This window comes from Chondrus crispus, genomic scaffold (assembly GCF_000350225.1).
Source record: "Chondrus crispus Stackhouse genomic scaffold, scaffold_85, whole genome shotgun sequence".
NCBI lineage: Eukaryota > Rhodophyta > Florideophyceae > Gigartinales > Gigartinaceae > Chondrus > Chondrus crispus.
Window position 1 is genome coordinate 143,292 of NW_005178764.1, and position 21,209 is coordinate 164,500.

At 59.0% G+C, this 21,209-nt stretch overlaps 2 protein-coding genes across 2 annotated transcripts; both read right to left on the reverse strand.

Annotated features, from left to right (window-relative positions):
- Positions 1-2,087: 2,087 nt before the first annotated feature.
- On the reverse strand, positions 2,088-2,507 carry CHC_T00007789001 (hypothetical protein). The gene has a single exon (XM_005711510.1). It carries the CDS (start codon positions 2,505-2,507, stop codon positions 2,088-2,090), a length of 420 nt encoding a protein of 139 aa, XP_005711567.1.
- Positions 2,508-17,527: 15,020 nt separating this feature from the next.
- On the reverse strand, positions 17,528-17,815 carry CHC_T00009554001 (Sel1-repeat containing protein). Its single transcript, XM_005711511.1, has one exon. The coding sequence runs from the start codon at positions 17,813-17,815 to the stop codon at positions 17,528-17,530; it is 288 nt and encodes a 95-aa protein (XP_005711568.1).
- Positions 17,816-21,209: the final 3,394 nt, after the last annotated feature.

Here is a 21,209-nt window from a genome sequence, read left to right on the forward strand (position 1 = left end):
GCCGCTTTCTCGAGCAGGGTATCTAAATTAGTCTGCACGCCGCCCGCGCACACGCACCCCTCCGCCTTGAACATAGAACAAGGCGTGGAAGATTAATTGTCGCGGCAGGCGGACAGACGCGACGAGCAACAACCCACGACGTCTCCCATGCACCACGGCGCCCCTCAGGCCAGTCTAGGTGCGTTCCCCGCGCACCCACTGTAGCCGCCGCAAGCGCTCGCCGCAACGCCTCCTCCCCGCCTTTTTTCTTTTGCTCAAATTCCGTGGCAGAACTGCCTTCCTGAGGCGTCCCGCAAGGTGGCATCCGCACATCTGATTGAGGTACAAGTAGACCCACTGTCACACCCACCCGCGGGTCTCACGCGCGACGCGACGCGCTCACCGCCCCCAGATCAAAGAGGCACATCTCACGCTCGTGCCGCCCAGTCCGCAAACCAACGAAGCCCTCGTTTAGTGTGTTTTTCCTTTTTTTTTTCAAGCGCAACCCCGGGAACGCGGGCCGCCCACCTTCCCTCCGCCATGCCTGCTACAGTACCCTTGGTACATACTGTAGACTGTGTCGTACCGTACTTGAATCTGTCACCCGCCATGACTGCAAGGTATGACTGGAAGGCGAGGTCCCGCGTGAGCAGCGCCCCGGCAGAACACGGACAGGCTCGCAAACAGCTTTGCGCGACGAAAAGTGCGGGGCCCGAGTGGAGCACACACGCACTCAGCTGCTGCTCCTTTTCCACACTCCCTGACTCTGTCCTAGCTTGCTGCTCTTGAGAGCTGAGATCAGCTTGCTGCTCTCAGCTTGCTCCTCGCGAGTCTCGTGCTCTTGTCGCCTCCACAGACAGACGCCACACTAAATACACTCTGTGTGGCACTGTGTAATGTACTGTACGCGCTTATCGAGGCTTAGCACCATACACACAGCGCTCCTGTTTCCGACACCGCCTCCTCCAGTCGGCACTGTTTCCTTTTACGGGGAGACGCACGGTCTACCAATGGGCCAATATAATGCGCCTCCCGCACTTGACACCGTAGAAATTTCTTCCACGATTCCACCCATTCCTTACAGTATCGTAACATTCCAAAGTACAGGGGGTCCCACGATATAGTGCCATACCAGAACAGACCTCGACATCTGGCACTATTGCGTGCGTGGCACTATACAGAAGCCACATTTTTCCTACAAATTGGGAATGTTAGAAAGACATATCATTGATTGCTTTAAAACAAATATACGTGTATACGTGCAACCAGTATGATAACCCCTGACAGAGCTCTAGCTATAGCACTATATCGAGGGAGGCACTACTCCAAGTTGCACTATTGCACTATTGGAAATTTATGTACAGTACGGAAATTTATGTACAGTAAGTAGAGTACAACCACTCCCCTGCCCTGTGCTTATCAACTCTGCACCGAAACTCTCTCTACGCACTCCCAACCGATACATACTCTTGCGTCTGTCTGTAACTTTTGCACCACCGGTCCCCCGACACCGTCCCTTGCGCCGCCCACACTCCCGTCGCCTCGCACGATAACCTCATATCGCTCCACTTCACCCTCCAGCACCTGGGGAATACAAACCGCGCGTACGCCCCGCTCGTGATTGTATACACCGTCCCCGCCGCCGCCGGAGGCACCGAGAATTCTACAAACGACTTTCCCTGAACCGCTCGCCATTTTCGTCCGCCGCATTTCGTCCCCGCCTCCACGCTCCCTTTTATGAAATTGCTCTTCACGATTCGGTAGCACAGCTTTTCACCGGCGAAGTCCATGATCACCACGCCCAACATCTTGCGCGCTGAAAGCGACCCAATTGTGCTGTATGCGAACGGGTTGGTTTCCATCGCTACCCGGTCAGGCAAAATACCACGAGTGCCTGACAGGTAGTTGAGCGTAATTTGGGACGAAGTTTCTGCGCTAGTAAGGAATGCCGGAATGAACGCCTTCTTCTGGCCGAGGGAAACCGTGTCAGGCCCATACGGGTGGTCCCGTCTGTTGCGGTAAACCATGAACTCATCTTGGATGTCCGTGTGCGGTCCCGAGTAAGGGAGACCGATGTTGTCAAATGCCGCATCGCGGAGGACGACTACCTAACCCCTAACGCTGCCGAGGGTGGGGATCCCGGCAAGAGCGCTTTGCTCGAAGAGCGTTCCGAATTCATCCATGTATGAATCCCAAATTGCTTGCAATGAGCTGCTTCCTGCTCTTGGAATGTACTCTTCCTTGACGCGCATCAAAATGGTTTCCCCGGGGGATGAGGCTAGAAACATGGACACGTCTCGAAGCACGTCTTCAAAATACATCTTCTGAAAACAGAAACCGTGGTGTATCGCGAAGGAAGTGCCGTCTCTGCGGCAGCGAATGTCCAAGAATCTTATGCCTGCGCGCAGCTGTTCTGCGACTGTCCACCTTTGAGTTTCACATATCCTTCCGCCGTGCAAAGCACCGGTGTCATGAGTCCCTGGAATTGAGACTTTGTGCAAGGGTGTGTCATCCGGTAGCTGTGACATCCAGTCGCTTGTTGCGTCGAATATCCATGAGCCGGGGGCGTCGTCCTCAGAATAACTTCCCCCGCTTTGAGTCTCCTCGTCTAATATGGTGAAGGAGAAAGAGCGTTGCAGGATGATGCATGTCAACAGCGCTAGAACCAAACGACTCGAAGTTCCTCTCATCATCGTAAGATTGATAACGCTACCGCAGTGAACTTACGCCCAGGACTCGGTTTAGAGCCTTTCTGTTTGTATATATACTCAATGGCACAAGCTGGGTATAGAAGCTCGACGGTGAGTGTTGTGGTATGGCATGGAGAATGAGCAGTTCAGTCCATGCTCCGCTTTATCTATCCGTGAGACCCAAGACATGATATCTACAAATCATTCTTCTCCCATCTAGCCAGGGATGAGGGACACAGCGCTTGTCCTGCACACTTCTCTTCGATATTCTGCGTAGAGGTACTTGCAATATGTTTGATGGCCTGGATGTTTATGCGGTTTTGAATTTGGGAAAAAGCCCACATAAGGTGCTGAGATCCCTATACAGTAGTATACTGTTACGGATGAACCCAGGTGCCAGGTGGCAAGGTGGACACGCGTAAGGCGAATCAAAGCGGACACGGCCGGAACCGAGGCGTACTAACCGAAAGGCAGTAGAAGTGGCGGGATCATGCGCGTGGGGAACTGTCGGCGATAGACAGAGGGAGAATGAAGGGAAACCCGTGGCTGCGAGGGAACTTGGACCGGGACAAGAAGACGGGGGAGGCCACCGGCCGTGTGGGTGAAAGGAAAGGAGCAGGAGGAGGGCGCCAGGACTGGGGCAGAGGGAAGCTGAAGGGAAAGGGGGCGCCAGGAGAGGTCGGGGAAAGAGAGGACAGCCCCCGGGCATAGATTACTGAAGAGCCGTCCCTGGAGCAGATAGGGAAGGGGAAGGCAGCAGACTTGTGAAGAATAAAGACGAAGACGAGTGGATTCTCGTTGGCATAGGTTGCTCAGTATCTCGCGGAGGAATTGCCGCAACATTACAAGCTTGTAAGATCGCGGAGCTTTGCGATCGGTCTGCCTGGATTGGCAGAGGCTAGGAACAAGGGGCGTTTTTTCTCATCATGACGCGCAATCGTCAGGACCGGGACGAGGAAGGTGCGGAACTTAACACTGCAGTCCGCTCGAATCGCAGGGAAGGAGACCAAGTGGGCGAAATCAGTCCTGTGACCAATGCAACGGAGAGTCGTCCGGCTGGGCTCACGTATGAGACCCCACAGTCCCACAGCGCCGGTGTTGAGGCCCCGCAGTCCCTGAGGTCCCAACCCCGACGCGGGAGCGGGGAGGGAGCCGGCTATAGTCAGGGCCCCGGACTCGGGCCTGAGGAAACAGAGGCCCGTGTGCTTCGCGCCGTAGCCGGAATGAAGGAGATCATGGAAGACATGCTGACGTCCATGAATAGGACCACGAGTGCACGTCTGTATTTCTGATTTTCTAAAATTTCCTATGCAGAGACCATGCAAGCCCATGCTCACAATTGGAGCGGTTATCATAACTTTTGCATGGGGATTTGCTTAGGCCTGGTCCTATGCAATACCAAACATGTTCCATGGAACCGTCCATGCACCAGTCTATGTCTGCATGGGGCAATGGTGGCCAAACCAATTCAGATATGTTCAATGCGGGCTCATGCAGGCATTGGTGTACATGGGTCTTCATGGGCTCCGCATGGCGGATTCAATCCAAGTTTTAGTTTTGGCTCGAAAGTGCGGTACAATCCGTTTTATCGATATCTGATCTGATGCTGCGCCGCAACCCTCAGTGCAGTCAGTATCTACAACCGCTATCCCAGCACCCTTGCCCTACATGGAGGACTCGTCGGTCCTCCGTTGACAGTTCTTTAGAAGTCCCGTCGAAGAGTCATCATGACATGAAATTACTCAACATGATGTTGAGTAATTTCTGAGGACCACAGTAGTAAATGGTAATTTTGTTTAAACCCAGGCGCGTTTTGAGAGTGTTGTGGGATAATTCCTCTCCGCCCTGGGTTGGGTGAGAGGCGGAGGCTTTAGCGAGGGAGCACGCGGCGCGGACGCGACGCGCCAATTGAACCGATCGGACGAGCTCGCGAAAAGGGAGTGGCTCACTGGCCGGTTATGCGCAGTCGCCCCGTGGTGCGTGAACGGGAGCGACCGGTAACGGGTTAGAAGCCAGCGCGCGCGACAGACAACCGAAAACGGACGTACGTAGGTGCAAAAGGGACGGGGGCGAGCTTGCCCCCGTTTACTGGTGGGGACGGGTGCCAGGTCTTAACCCCCCAGAGGGACGTCTCGGACACCTGTCCCAGTACAGTAGTACAGCACCTGCCGCCTAGTGCGTGCCGGGTACTGTACACAATTAAAAAACTAGCGCCATAATTGCTACTACCGCACGGACGCTGCTACTACACGTGTGCACTACTGTACACGCGTGTTGCTTACAGACTACCGCACGGACGACACGTGTGCTAACGCACACACGTAACACGCGTAGACTACCGCTCGGACGACACGTGCACTACTGTACACGTGCGCCAGATTACGACCGCTCGGCATGCGCGCGCGCTCGCTACACGTGGGCACAGCCGCCCACGTGTATACCGTATACGGCCGTCCGATGACCTCCGCGCGCTCGCTCCGGTCACTATACTACAGACCTCCCCCCTTAGCTTTCGCTACGTCCCCGTAGCGACCCTCTACTCGAGCGCGCGGGTCCGTTCCGGACGTTTCCTTCTATCGCGCACGATGCGGGAACAGAAGCCCCTCCGTGTGGACGATCATGCCCCCTGGCTCGTCAGCGAGCTGGCGGTATATAACGCCGCGAGTTCGACCGATTCGGAGAGCGCGTCTTCCGATTCTCCCCACGCGATCCATACTGACCCCCCAACTCTTCCCCAGCACTCCCCTGCGAACTCCGAAACCTCCTCCGACAGCGACGACGACATTCCCCTACAGCAGCTCTTCAACCAACCGATGGACGGTCATTGCGACACGCCGGCTGTGCGCGCGTACAGGCAGCCGTTGAGCCCGCCTCGGGCTCCGGCAGCGACGCCGGTCGGTCCCACCTTCCAACCGCGGCGACGCCTTCGCGACGGCCTGCACCCGCCCCCTGGAGTGGCGGGGCCCGCGCAAGCGCCAATTGATTCGCCCGTACCGGTCGCTCCGCCACCGCCAGGCGCCCAAGCAACACAGTCCCCGCCGCTGCCCCTCGTGGGCGTGGCTCCAAGAATGGTCGAGGCGGACCCGGAGCTCCCCGTGGAGCTGCCGCCGCCTCCCATGTCGCCGCTGCCCGCTGCGGGTACGGCGCTCACAAGGGCCGCTTCCGAGGCGCCGTACGCGGCGCCGGCGCCGTCGAGTAGCGTAGCGCTTGCGCCGGCCGGACGGGGAGCGACAACGTCGCTGGGGCGGGTATTCACCGCCCCGAGTACCCCGGGCTGGCTGCGCAGCGGCGTTGGTTCCGTACGGTCGCTGTGGCCCGGGTCCTCGATGGACCACCGCCGCCGGCGCGCACGCCGACGCGCTGCGGGTCGCAAGCCTCCGCTTACGGTCGAGGAGTACGTTCAGCGGAACTTGCTGGACGCGGCGAGGTTCGCGGCCATTCCGATGGTGCGCGCGATCAAGACTCCGTCCGGACGCGGTGCCGTGGCGCAAGAGAACCGCGCCGGCGCGTGGAAGGCGCGGTGGCGTCACGCTCCGTGTCGGACGCCGGCCGCGGCGGGCAGTGACTTGCTCTACGTCCGCTGCGAGGGCGAGGAAAAGTACCACATCTCGCTGCTGAACCTCTTTGGTCGGTATCGCCGCTACGAGGGCCTCGCGCCCGACGTCCGCTTGGTGGCCTTTCCGCGGCCTTTTGACAGCTGGTACAGCGTTGCGAACCGAGCGCGGTGGGGTGAGGACGCAGCGCGCGAGAGTCTGCTGCGCTGGCGCCGGGTGGACGATTTCTTCCACATGTGCCACAGCACCGAGTTTTTCTCGGTGCCCAGCCCCGCGCGGCGTGGCCTGTACCCCGCGCTCCCGCCGAACTGGTCGACGTTCGAGGCGCCGGAGTACCTGTGCGTACCGACGCCGAGCGTCATGGCGTACGTGGCGGCGCATTGGTTGCCGCTCGGCCGATCGGAATCCGCGGAAACGGAGCGAACGCGCGTCTTGGTGCACGCGATCATGCTTTCCGAATGGGCGGTCTTGGCCTTCCTGTGCTTCTTGCACGCCGCTCGCGAGGGACTGCCGTTCTTCACGAAGTGTCCCGACCCGCGGCTGTTCGCGCGGCGCGAGGAACCGTTCGGTGAGCGCGGCCTGCTCTTCCGCCTCTCGGCGGGGCTCATCGATTTAATCCGCTCGGTCGGTATCGCGGAGATCCTCGAGGGTACGGCGTTTGACGCGGCGTACGCGACACAGCTGTTGGCCTTCACCAAGGGTATGGATTGGAGCGGCCGGCCGGACTTCGCGTGGTTCAGCTGGAACCAGCGGTGTACCCTACCGATGCCCGCCGGAGCCGAGGCAGAGACCGGTGCCGATGGTGGCAGCGCGGCCCCCGGTCCAGCGGACGCGACCGTCGCGGTCGACGTGGACGGCGCAGTCGACACGGTCGACGCGGGTGACACGGGCGGCTTGCTTGCCGATGCCGATATCGCGCCGCCGCGCGATGCGGGAACCGGTGCGGTGAGGAGCGTCGTCGAGACCGCGGTACCGGCCCGCGGCGGGTCCGCTCGCGTGGCCTCGATCCAGAGCGACTCGCCGAAGGGGTTAAGAGAACCCCCCGGTGTCGTGGGAATTTCGGCCCCCACCTCAAGCCCCCCACACATCAGCGTGGTGACCGGTACCGAAGGCGATCATCGTCCCGTTCCGATGCCGCCTCCTCCAGTTCCACAACCGTCCGGCCGGTCTTCCCCGGAGCGCCTCCGTGAGGAGGCCGCGTTCACTGCCCTGCAGTACGCTTGCTCCTTCGAGGGGGCAACAGTTCCTTCGTCGGTTGAGCAGGCGCTGCTGCAGGCGCGCGAGTGGATGCACCAAGCCAAGCAGCTGGAGACGACCGTCGCGGCGCTCCGAGAGGCCTCCACCGCGGCGGAGCGTGAGCGCGTCGAGCATCACGAGAAGCTCCGCGGCGTGCAGGACATCCTCGCGGTCGTCAGCCAACGTCTCGCGGCGCCGCCGATGCCTGCCGCTACGGTCGGGGCCTCGCGCCCCGCGCCCGAAGATGCCGCGGCGGCTCCGCCAGGTAACCGCACGCGTCGTTCTTGAGCCCCGACCCGTTGGTCGCCCCCTTTCGCGTAGCCCATTAGGGGCTTCGCCCACAGTAAACAGAGCCGACTAGCGGTGTTCCTTGCCTTCTCCTTTTGGCACGTGCGGGCGGTAGTGCACGACGCGCGCGAGCGAGGTCGTCCTGGCGGTTCGGCCATGCGAGGCCGGAAGAAGCGCTACGCGAGCGCGCTTGTCCGTCCTTGGCGCGTACGCCAATATCGGTCGATGAAAGGTTGCGGGAGCCCCTCGGAGGGCTCGTAGGTATCGTCGGAGGCGGCGTACCCGTACCAGCGAACCTTGTACTCGGTGCCGCCGCGGGTCATACGGTGTCCGACGATGCGGTCAACGACGTATTCCGCGCGGGGCGTTGTAGTTTGCGCGTCCGATGCGGATGGAATGGCCGAGGCGACAGTGTCCCCCGGCCCGCGTGGCATTTTTGTGACGCGGTCGATGCTCACGCGGTTCTCCACACCGTCCTGCTCGATGAGGACCGTGGTGTCCGTAGCGGAGCGCACGCGAAACGGACCCTCTGTCTTTGGTAGAAGTTTGACAGAGAGCTCGTCCGTTCCGGTCGTACCTTGCGCACGCGTGCGTCGCTCGACGCTTGTCAACGGGCGGGGCGGGCGATCAACGTAGACAAAATCGCCCGCCACAACGACCGGACGGAAGCGGACCTTCTTGTCAAAATCGTCCTTGTACCGCTTTTGCGATGCGGATAATTTCGTCCGAGCGCGGTTGAGAGCGTCGCGAAGCTTGCGCAGCGTGGCGCGCTTGTACTGCACCGGGGTCCGCGGGTCCTCTCGATGGGTCCCCGCGTCCTGCGGCACAGTACCGGGGAGAATCAAACCGGACGGTGGTCGCGTTAACACCAGGTCGAACGGAGTCGTCTCCGTCGACCGGTGGACCTGCGTATTGTACGCGAAGGTCAGCGGTTGCACGTAGTCGTCCCAATCGCGCTGGTGCTCCTCCACGTAGTGCCGGAGGCGTTGCACCAGCGTGCGATTGAACCGTTCGGTCTGCCCATTCGACTGGGGGTGGTAGGCTGTCGTGAGATAATGCCGCACCCCCAGGAGGGCGCATACCGCGTCGAAGAATTTCGCAGCGAACTGGGGGCCATTGTCGGTTAGTACGTAGCGCGGCGCTCCGTAAACGTAGACCCAGTTGTCTAAAAACGCGTTTGCGACGACCGAAGCGGTTGTGGTCCGGAGCGGGATACTGCGCGTTAGCTTGGAGAACCGGTCGGTAATTACCCACACGTGTTGGTTTCCGTGCGCGGTCTTGGGTAGGGGCCCCAGGAGGTCCATCGCGACAAACTCCAAGGGGCCCGCCGCTGGGAACAGCTTGAGATCCTTTTGGTTCTTGACAAGCGTCCCGCGGGTCGCAGCACACGAGGTGCAATTCCGTACGGTCGAAAACGCGTCGCTGGCCATGTGTGGCCAGTAGTACTCCCTGCGAAGGGTGTAGTACATACGCGTCGCTCCCGGGTGACCTGCCAACCTCGGATGGTGTGCCAGGTACAGTACCCGGGGGCGCAACCGAGTCGGTACCACGCGCTGCAGGGTCCCGTCCAGCGGGGACGTCCTCACGAGAAATCCGTAGCGGTCGATGTCGAACTTCGAGTTCGGCGTCCCGACGGTTTCCGCGGCGAAGCGACAGAAGGCGTCCTCAGCTTGTTCGCGTAAAAATTCCTCAACCGAGATGGACGCAGCGTCGCGTTCCTCGGGAGTTATCGCGAGCGTGTGACAACCGTCCGGGCGGTCTTGCGGCGGGTCGCAGTGCACATTGTCCAGGAGGGCCTCGCTGCCCTCTTCGTACTGGACCGCGAAGCACGGGACCTCATCATCGACCGGTTCGGTGTCTCCTCCATCGGTACGTAAGCGCGATACGCCGTCCGCGAGTTGGTGCTTGACGCCTGGGCGGTACTGTACCTCGTAGTCGTACTCCGCCAAGCGCAGGCGCCAGCGAGCGAGCCGACCGGAACTGTCCGCTAAATTGAGGACCCAGCGTAGGGCCTCGTGATCCGTGCGAAGGTTGAACGCGCTTCCGTATAGGTACGGCCGTAGGGTGAGGATGCTCCACACTACGGCCAAGCATTCCTTTTCGGTAGTCGTATAGTTGCGCTCCGCGTCGGTCAACGCACGACTCCAATATCCGATCGGTCGAGTACCTCCATCGGGTTGCTCCTGTAGAAGGGCGCAACCCACTTGGTGTCCGCACGCGTCGGTGTCCAGCGTATATTTCCGTCCGTAGCGGGGTAGCGCGAGGATTGGCGGCGACACGAGGCGCCGCTTCAATTCCTCAAACGCCGCGTATTCCGCATCGGTTAAGATCTCGAACTCGTAGGGCTGATTCTTGCCGGTCTTCTTATTCAGCGGCGCGGCGATCTTCGCGAATCCTTGCACAAACCGCCGGTACACGTTGCACATCCCGAGAAAGGATTGCAGTTCCGTTTGGTTCGTAGGCGCGCGCGCGCTCGATCGCGATGACGTTGCGTCGCTCCACCTCCAACCGTCCCGGACGAATGACGTGCCCGAGATAGGTTACGGAGGTGTCGAAAAACGCGCACTTCGCCAATTTTAGCGACACGCCCGCGGTATGTAGAAGCCGTAGTACCTCGCGCACGTGTGCCATATGTTCCGTAACGGTTCGCGAGTAGACAATGACGTCATCGAGGTAGACCAACGCGGTCTCCCATTTCACGCGGGACAGGATGATGTCGACCGCTCGTTGAAATGTCGCGGGCGCGTTTTTGAGACCGAACGGCATGCGTAGAAAACGGTAGAGGCCCGAATGCGACGCGAACGTCGTTTTATCGCGGTCCTCCTCGGCGATCTCCACCTGCCAATACCCGCTATTACAGTCTAGCGTGGTAAAGACAGTGGCATCGCCGAGCGAGTCGATACATTCGTCCATGCGCGGTAGTGGGTAGGAGTCGCGAACCGTAACGGCGTTTAGCTTGCGATAGTCCACGCAGAACCGCATGGTCCCGTCCTTTTTAGGGACGAAGACCACGGGGCTCGCCCACTCGGCCGATGTCGGTTCGATGACTCCCGCGTGCAGCATGCGGTCGATTTCCTTCTTCTCCTTCTCGCGCGCGATGGGTCCGGCTCGGTAGGGTGCTTGGTAGATCGGCTTCGCACCGGGCTTCAGCTCGATGCGATGCTTCGTAGCATCGATCTTACCCAAGTGGCCGGACCACATGTCCTTGAACTCGGACAGCATGTCCATAATTTCCGACCGGACGGTACTGTCTTCTGCACCAATATGGACGTCTTCTTCCCACGAGCGGGTCTTCTCCGCGTCCGTATCGGTCCGCTCATCCGCGTTAGCGAGATTGCCACTGCGGGCTTCGTCCGTTTCCGGTTCTTCTCGTCGCGCGCCTCCTCCCGTAGCGGTGGTGGATTTAATTCTGCCATCGTCCGTAACGGGTCCTTCTCGTCGCGCACATTCCCCCGCGGGTGAGGAATTAATCCTGCCTTCGTCCGTAACTGGTTGTTCGCGTCGCGCCTGTTCCTCCGTAGCGGTCGAGGAATTATTTTTGTTCCCTCCCCCTTCCTTAGCGTCGGCCTCTCCGGGGACCGGCACGCCAAGTGTCAGGATGTGTGTGGGGGATGGCAACGCGAGGCCAACAACGGTATGCTTGGGGACGTGGGCCGCGCGGCTTCCGAAGTTGCTAACAAGCACCGTAAACGGCTCGCCCGGGAAGAGGTCCATGACCCCCTGGGCCATCAGGCATAAATTCTTATGCGCCGTTTTGGGGTGGTTTTGCAGGAAGCAAAGCCCCCCAACCGGTGTTGCGACGCGTACCATCGCTTGGGTCATCGGGGGTATCGTGACCCCCTTAACCACGCGAATTTTCCGTGACGGTACGTTCGTCGGGAACTGCGCGCGCTTCCGGTCGGCCGAATTTTCCTCCTGCGGGAGCTGCTGCGACGGTCCCCTCGAGGCCATCTTGCGGTCGTGCCTCGAGGGCGTGACTCCCGTCAGCGCTACGGACGGCGCATGATGGAACAGCACGTTCCTCTGCGGTGGCAGGATCGCCTTCACGTGGCGATCCAGGAACGTGGTCCCGAGGATACAGTCCACCGCGAGGTTGGTGACGACCAAGAACGGCACGCGCGCGACGAACTCACCAATCCGGACGTACAGTTTGAGCTCGCCGAGGGCCTTCATCGACCTATTCGAAGCGTCGATGAGCGGCGGGCTCCGCGCGGACTGGATGGCAGCGCGCCACGGTTCTGCCACACAGCGTAGGTGGATTAGATTCGGGCCGGCACCCGAATCTAGAACCGGCGTGATGGCGCGCATCATCGCGCGTCGTCGTCCAACCGTTGCGGTGACCTTATAATTTTGCTTCTTGAAGAAGCAAATTGCCGCTTCGTCCGTTCGGCTCTGCGATGGCGCGCGTACCGAAGCGGTCGACGGGGTGCCTTGTTTATTGAGGCTTGGCACGGGGAGGATCGTCGACGCCTCTACGCGTCCTCCCCGGCTTCCCCCGTCAACCCAAGGTCCTCGGGCCCCTCGTCCGTCAGCGGTAGCGCGGGTTCTTCCGATTGGACGGCCTCGCGCGGCTCGACCACGTTGATGCCCGTGGGAGCCTGCGCACGCGAATTTCGCCACGCGGTCGGCGGTTGGCGCTCGAACGGCGAACCCGGGCGGAGACCTTGACGGATCCGAAGCTTTTGATAATTGGCCTCGCGGGCCTGCAAAAGCTTCGAACGCAGCGCGCTATCCGCCACCACAGGACATTGCTCCTGTCGGTGGGTCAAGTCCAGACAGAACCGGCACGGCGGGGGTCCCGGTAATCCTTGGTTGAAGAACCGGACCCGCTGGTTCTGTACTGGCCTTCCGTACGGATGTGCGCGCGCGTCACCGTGTTGGGCGGGCGCCATCGGCGCGCCCGCCGGGGACGAGGCAGGTGACGGATGGTAGCTAGTCGGCGGCGAGCTAAGCGAGCTCGGCGTCGCCGACTGGTCCGTCACCGCCAGTATCTCCTCCGTTTCGGTTCCGCGCGCTGTCGGGAGTTCAGAAAGGGACTCGACCGACAGCACGGGCCTTGTCCGCGCGTTGCGCGTTAATCTTCTCACGGAATCGGACGGTGCTTGAGGCGACGCGAGCGAGGTCGCCTGTCTTCGAGCCGAGCGGTGCGTCTCGCCTATCGCTTGCGCGTAGCGTGCCACCCCTTGGTAGTCCACGCCCGGATGTGTCGCGAGATAATTCCGCACCTGCGCGCACGTCGCTGGCAGAAGTCCCTCAACAAAAAGGGACTTCAGGCGCCTGTCCGAAAATACGGTTCCGCAGCGCAACGCCTTGTCCCACAACTGGTTACTGTACACCTCCTCCGTCATATTAGAGCTCTGACGGAAGGAGGTGACATCACCGACCGCTTCGGAAATAACTTCGTCAGTCGCGTACGTGCGCAATAAAAAGTTAACAACTTCCGCGTAGGTTTCGAGCATATCGCGCTGCTCCGCATCGACCGCCATGGTGTTCCCGTGTAGCCTGGACTGGAGCAAGGCGTGAGCCTGCCCAGTCAAATAAAACTGGAAACACCATACGGCCGCGCCTTCGCTGACCCCATTGTGGTCGCAGGCCATCTTGAAGCGCGCGAGAAATCGTAGCACCGCGATTGGATCTTGACCACCGAATGTGTGGGTTTTCAGCTGGACGTCCAACTTCTTCCGATATCGGTTAACTCGCCGCGCGGTACTCGCGTCGTAGCGCGCGCCGCGATTTTCCAGCCTATACGTGCGGTAGTCGACGGCCTTGGTGAACAGGTCGTTCAGCGGCCTGATCACCGGCAGCCGTTTCGGATCCCGCCTCGGGGCAGACCGGCGGTCTCTGCCCTGCGGTGGCGGTCTCCTTCTCCGCCGGGGCTACTGTAGCCCTGCGGATCGGAGTCTTCTCGCCGGAACCGACGTCGGTCGCGCGCATTGCGACCTCTGCGGTCGCCTCTGCGCGATCCGTCCGACTCGGTGTCCTCGTCATCGGAGGGGTATCCACCTCCTCCGGCATCGCGGTATCGCGTATAGCGTCCTTCGCGGTTATCATCGGAGGGGTAACCGACCCCTCCGGCATCGCGGTATCGCGTGTAGCGTCCGTCGCGGTTATCATCGGAGGGGTAACCGACCCCTCCGGCATCGCGGTATCGCGCGTAGCGTCCGTCGCGGTTCTTGCGCGTCGCCCTGTGGCGACGTCTTGTGTCTTCTTCCTCGGAAGGGTTTTCTGTACCCTCCGAGGTGTAGCCTTGAGCGCCGGGTGCGCTTCTTCTGCTCGACCGATACGGCTGTCGCTTTTCTGTCGCCAAGCGCCCCAGGCGGTTTTCTGTCCCGCGGGGGCCAGCCGTATCGGCGAGTACGGGAGGGCCATTTTCTGTGGGCCCTCCTGTAGCACCATAAATTGGTGGGAGGTAAGTGGTCTTACCCTCCGGGTGAGGGGCCATTGTACCGATCCCGGGTGCGGCGCCCATCGGTTCAGCGTGCGTTAGCGTAGGATCCGGAGCGGTCGAGTCGCGCTGCTCGCGTGCGTCGACTCCTGCTCCGGCGAAGGTCGTGGCCAGACGATTGGCCACGGCGGAGCTGATCGCTCCCTTTAGAGCCGTACCGGACGGGGATTCTTCATCCACAGTGGTGAGCGCGGTCACCACCTCGCATTGGACTTGAGCGGGTAGAAGTTCGTCCAAAAGCGGTGGTATCGCGCTGCGTACGTGCGCGTCCACGAGCGCGGGCACCGTTCGGTCGAGGCATACGCGCGCTACCTGGGGGAGTTCCGTAGCGAGGAACTCCTCGACCCAGGCCTGGATGCGCGGCTGAATCGCGTCGACCATCCATTGGACGCGATTCTCGGTGCCTGCCGACACGGCCGGCGTAACATCCGATGCGGACGCTCGCGTGCGGCCCGGTCGCGGTGGCGGTCGCAGCAGGGCTTCCGGGTTCTCCACCCGGGGGCGCGGTGCGCCACTGCCACTGCGGGTGCTCAGACGCCCGGAGGCGGAGTCTCCCCCTTCTTCCGGTCGGTTCATCGTCGAATACGCTTCGCGATCGACGCGGTGATTTCTCAACCCTTTCCGTCCGTACGGTTCTGCGCGCGATCGAGCGACCACGCGTGCGGCTCAACCTCGAGAGTTATCCCCTCCACAAGAGTACCAAATGTGGGATAATTCCTCTCCGCCCTGGGTTGGGTGAGAGGCGGAGGCTTTAGCGAGGGAGCACGCGACGCGGACGCGACGCGCCAATTGAACCGATCGGACGAGCTCGCGAAAAGGGAGTGGCTCACTGGTCGGTTACGCGCAGTCGCCCCGTGGTGCGTGAACGGGAGCGACCGGTAACGGGTTAGAAGCCAGCGCGCGCGACAGACAACCCAAAACGGACGTACGTAGGCGCAAAAGGGACGGGGGCGAGCTTGCCCCCGTTTACTGGTGGGGACGGGTGCCAGGTCTTAACCCCCCAGAGGGACGTCTCGGACACCTGTCCCAGTACAGTAGTACAGCACCTGCCGCCTAGTGCGTGCCGGGTACTGTACACAATTAAAAAACTAGCGCCATAATTGCTACTACCGCACGGACGCTGCTACTACACGTGTGCACTACTGTACACGCGTGTTGCTTACAGACTACCGCACGGACGACACGTGTGCTAACGCGCACACGTAACACGCGTAGACTACCGCTCGGACGACACGTGCACTACTGTACACGTGCGCCAGATTACGACCGCTCGGCATGCGCGCGCGCTCGCTACACGTGGGCACAGCCGCCCACGTGTATACCGTATACGGCCGTACGATGACCTCCGCGCGCTCGCTCCGGTCATTATACTACAAGTGTTTGGAGTTCGTGCGGGATGAACCAACCCATAATTTCCGTTTCGTAGTGAAAAGGGGGTAGTTTACAGTACGAAGGAAGTCTCAGCTTGCGCGCCGTTTCGAGAAGACTTGGTTGACGCACCTTTCGCAGCCCCATTGTCCCCAGACTTGTAAAATCGATCGTTGGGTCTTGAGCTGCTCCGCTCACTGCCAAGTCCGTTTTCTTGATCCGTGTACTGCCCGAAGAACGTCTCAACGTTCGAATCTTCATGAGATTTGGCAGCGAGACACTGCCAAAAATTAAAATTGTGTAAATCTACAAATTATGTATTAATCTAAACATTATTTAAAATTCAACAAATTATTTATTTATTATCAGTATTCATGCAGAATTGAACTCGCGACCAAAAGAAAAGGGTAGCAGGGGAGTGGTACCGAAGCACACCACCCCTGCTGAAACCCCTTCTCCATCGCCCCGCCTTTGCGTGCGCACGACTACCGACCTTTCTGGCGGTGCCAGAAGTAAATTTCCAACCAATTTATATCCGACGATTTCGTGCTACAGTATCGGCCCCCCTGTGCATCGGCCCCCCTTGATTAGTGAAAATAAAGACAGAGTATAATGTTAGAGAAATAAATGAACTTTTCTGTATCGGCCCACCGCCCACCCTTGCAATTCAATAAAATTCCTGCCCGGCGCAGTTTTACACGTGGCTGCAGTCGAGGCATTGCCCGCCCCAGCATTTAATATCCGACGCTCCTCTGCCAACAGGGGGTGCTGCAACTCCTGCAGCCCAGCCTCCCCCCTCTTCGTAACCTCCTGTTCCGCTTTCCACCACTTCCGGACGTCAGCTCGCGCTGCAGAAGCGTCTCCACCCGCACGGCGACAGCTGCGCCCAAGACTCCGTCGTCCGCGCAGACGTGCCACACGCTCGCGGTGCGCCTGCCCCACACGCGCGCCGCTGCCGTCGCGCCGGCAAAGTTGATCGCGGAGAAGAGGCTGGCTCGTGCACAAAGTGCAGGGGGAGCTGATAGGACAGCCGATCTGCACCGCCAGATCGCGCGCTCATCCCTCACGTCGTCATCGAGACGCACGCCGAGTTGGTGGCGCGCAACGCCGTCGACCTCTTGTCTCCGCCGACCCTTCCGCGCTCCATGAGCCCTTCGTACAGCTGCCTCTCGTCCAGCTCGCCCTCCATCCCGTCCCTGCTCTTCGCCGACACGTTCTCCCTCCGCAAGTACCTCCCGATCCAGCGCATTAGCTCCCCAGCGTCATACAGGTTGATCACCTCGTCGTATCGCTGATAAATCCCCCGCATCCTCTCAGTGTCACTCTGCCCTGTTCCCGTCGTAAAACTGGTGCAGGTTGCACCTGAGCAACTTTCCCACGAACGTCCGATAGCTCTACCGATAATTCACCCCGAAATGCTTCTCCTTCAACATCCGATTGAAAAGAAACATGCTTACCCACCGCATCGCGTAGCCCACCTCGCCAGTTGCGTAACAGCGATTTTAACATTGCCACCCCCACAATATTATCAATCTTATCCTCGAAAACAGGCATCCGTCTGTAGTGAGACTCAAAATCTTATTCCAGCAGCTCAGTCAAAGTGCTGGTAACCGTAAAAGCAACGGCGTCAACTCTGGGACGCATGAGATTTCGGACATCGGTCTCGTCCAAGTCGAGCACGTCGTGAATAATCTGAGAGTCGTATTTCTCCATACCGCCTGAGCTACTAGCGCCCGCAACAACGCAGAGCCACTCCGTTGTTCCGTCTTTTTCAATCGCCATGGTATACAGCCATGCCGCCTGCCCTATGTTACGGCCCACCCCGTCCGCCCCGTGCTGCATCAGCGTGCCAAGATGCATCATACCGTCTTCCTCAATCGCATCCTCAAGCAGCTTCGCAGCCCGCGCAGCGTTCTGCAACCCCATCTTCTCCATCCGTCAGGAGTAGAGCCAGATTCAACTTAGTGTTACCGCTGCGCACGCTCGTACAGCTCCAGAGCGCGGACCTCGTCCATTTCCACTCCTTCCGTGCCGTGGTGTAGCAGCAGACCAAGATTGTCCAATGCATGCACATCGTCCCTCCTGTCAATCGCAAGCTCGTACAGCTCTGAGGCGCGAACCCCGTTCTTCACGACCCCCCCGCGCCGTCCTGCAGTAGGAGGCCGAGATGCACCATCTCCCATTCGTACAGCGTTAACCGCGTTCGTCTGGACTCCCTCAGTGCCCTTGTGAAGGAAGAGACTGAGATTGACCATCGAAGCGACATCATTACCCTTCTCGATCGCACGCTCGAACTTGTCTATGCCGTGTTTCTCTCGAATCCCTCCACATCATATACCAGCAGCGTGCCGAAATTGAATATAGAATGGACATGATCTTGTTCCTCAATCGCCCTCCTCTATAGTTTGACAGCCCGCGCTCCATCCTTCCCAACTCCGTCGTTCCCATCCCTCATTACGTTGCCAAGCTTGTATATCGCGTCGACACACAGGTCTACTTCGATCGCACGTTCGTACAACTACACGGCGCAAGCCGCGTTCCTATCGACCCCCTCTGCGCTCTTCTACAACAGCAAGCCGAGAGCGACCATCGCGCTGACGTCATTCTTGTCGATCGCGTTTTCGTACAACTATGCAGCACGGACTGCATTCATGTCGACCCCGTCTGCTCCCTTCTCCAGTGGTGTGCCGAGGCTCACCATCGCGGCGATATGACCGTGATCCCCAATCGCACGTAGGTCCTCAGTTCGATCTCTCTCTCCATCTACTTTTTGATGCGTACTTATCTCTCTGCTTAACCGCAGTGTTGGAACACCTCCCGTCGACTTCCCCAATGAAATTGAACTCAACAACCTCCTGAAGTTGGCTTGACCATTTTCTTCCGACTGCTGTGAAGTTTGATAAGAAGATCTTCTCTGTAGCTCGTGCCATGTTTGATCATCTTAACGTAGTATTTCATTCGTCCACGGAACTGAACGTTTTCATCGTGCTTCTTCTTTGGTCAACGTAGTCAAGTTCTATGGCTGTACGACGATGAGCTGCCAGAAAAGGCTCGAATCGATCATTCTTGGGAGTACCTTGACACTTGTGTGTGCTGAGTAGCTGTGGCAATGGAAGGCGTGCCGGCATTAGGGAACATCGGAGCGTCGAGCATGGTGATATATGAGCAGTGGCGAGCTCGGGTGTGGGAAACGAAAGAGGTGTCCGACCCCGACTACCTGCCAACCGAAAACGTCAACCTGTTTTTCGATATATGTTGCAAACAATTACGACATGCTGGTTTTTTTGAAATCATCCGCCTGCACTGTTGCACAATCGTGCCTGTAGCCGCTAGCAATCCCATGCACAGAGAGCGACCTTCAACAATACTTTGAGCTTCGGTGGCGATTTTTTTACGATTCGCGATGTGGGCAAGCTGGGCACCATGCTCATCTGCTTCGTCCAGGTCATGCTGTGCGGCTTCGACGTCGTCTAAGGTATGAGAAGACACCGTCACTGCCCCCGTCTGCTGTTCGCTCTTACAGTGCGGGATGTGGGGCGCGGCGCAATTTACGTTGAACATGCTAGCGCAAGAAATGCTTGGTTGTTCGGGGGAGGCACAGACGGACGGATCGCCGGGAATTTATTGTTGTGTACTATTCGAACCTTTTTGGTATAGCACTAGTATTTACGTTCTATTACAAGCCTCCAGGTTTGGGTACTACCCCTCGCCGTCGAAACTTATCGGATCAAACTGGGAAGACGTGAGCTCGCTAACGCCCACAAAGCCATCGCACACATCTCCGATCCAATCGCAGACATATTTCTTGAATGCTGAAGGTCTGAGAACGACGCGGTCGCAGTCCTTGCCCTCCTTTATCGAATACGGGCAGACGTACGAAAAGGTTATCTCCCTCGTATTGTTTGCATGCTCAAAAGTCTCCCCGCTGGCATCAGAGATCAGAGTCTTCTCCAGCTCTTCTGGAGCAACCCTCTCAACTATTTCGCGCAACGTTTCGTGAATACCCAGCGTTGCTTTCGGTAACAAATCTGAAAGCACGTCAGTGAACATGGCGTGCGAAACCCCACCTTTGCTCAGAACCTTCAGCAACGCAAAGTGTATATCGCTCTCCTCTGCACCATCGTCGGATAATTTTGTCGCAATGCCCAGCGCTGTCCTCGCCAGTGCCACCTGCATTACGCAGCGCGTCGCGATCCAGGCATCGAGGGGAGCGAGCGTCAAAATTGATGCTACGCCAGCCCTGAGGCGCTCTTTTCCCAGTCGTAGTCCAGCCCACTCCTTGTAAATATCCCGAGCGGTGTCAAAAACGAACAAGATGTCAACGCCACTCTCTCCAATATTATCGCTCTCTGAATGCCCAGGCGGCACCACTGTACGCCAGTGGTCTAGGCTACCAGAGGTAATACAGTCAATACATGCTCGCATAATTTTGTCGATCCCGCCGCTGTCGTCATCTGCAAACGAAATTCCCATCATTTTCACGTCTTCGCCAGCAGCATTGTTCAGAGCATGAATGATGTAGTCGACTGAGGCACTCTTCAGCTTGTTTTGAACCGGAATACAACTGACGTCCCACACCTTGGCCACCCTGGTCCAAATCGTTCGCTTGAGGCTGAACACATATGACAGCGCCTTGTCAGCCACCTCTGCAGAGAGCTTAGATGCCCCTTGAATGCCATTGAAGATGCACGCGCCCGAAATCTCCTCCTTGGATGCTGCTCTCAGAGCACTGGAAAGCGATCCGCTTTCGAGAGCCATCTTGTATGCAGTGCGAGCCAGAATGGTAGGAGACAATTGCGGCGGTAGAAGTGCGCCGTTTGTAATGCCTAGCTTCGCCACATCGAGTAGTGGTACCGCCGCTCGAGTGCCGCCTCCCAGCGGTCCAATCCCATCGCCTTCAGCGATCTTCAGAGGCGAGGGAACCCACCGATAGTCTGCAATTCCTGGCGACTGCTCCATCGGAGTAAAGTTGCGCATGCAACGACGCGCAATGTCATCAGAGGCATATTTCATCACTACGACAAGGTCGCGTTGAAGCGGGGTGATTGTGTCAAGGAATGCCGCGTCCTTTTGACGCTTCTTCTTGGTCGAAATGACTGCGCGCTTGGCAGCGGCGGCAGCCTGGCGTCCTCCACGAGATGAACCTGCAACCAGGACCTCCAGCGCAGCCTTGGCATGCGAGAGCTCCATCACCTGCGCATTCAGCCGAGCAACCTCGATCATTAACGAATTGATCTTATCACCTTGTAGCTTTTTCACTTCTTGCATTGTCTGCATATAAATGTGTTGCTCATCAGCCCTCGCTCTCTCACGGTTGAGCAGTGATGCAATCTGCCGCTGCAGTACAGCTGCGTCGACACCTGCGCCCGTGTCGCCAGTCGACGCTCCGGCGACAACAGCGGGGGGCAAAGAACTTCGGTCCGGGGGAAGGACATCCGTAACGCGACTGAGGTTGGGGACCGTAGAATGCGAGTGTAGTGCCACGTTGGTGGCCAGAGGCCCGATTTCACTGTCTAGCCGCGTCGGGATCGCCGCGCTCAAGTCGAGAGCGCTACCATCTCCCTCTCTGCTCTCGGGCTCATGGCTTGAGATTCCGTGGCTTCCGCGGTTGGCTCTTTTCCTTTTACGAGCCACTGAGGGAAGTCCGCA

Excerpts from the sequence above, each read along its gene's own strand:
- CHC_T00009554001 (XM_005711511.1), bottom strand. The coding sequence starts at position 17,815 with ATGGTCAATCTCAGTCTCTTCCTTCACAAGGGCACTGAGGGAGTCCAG.
- CHC_T00007789001 (XM_005711510.1), bottom strand. The coding sequence starts at position 2,507 with ATGTCACAGCTACCGGATGACACACCCTTGCACAAAGTCTCAATTCCA.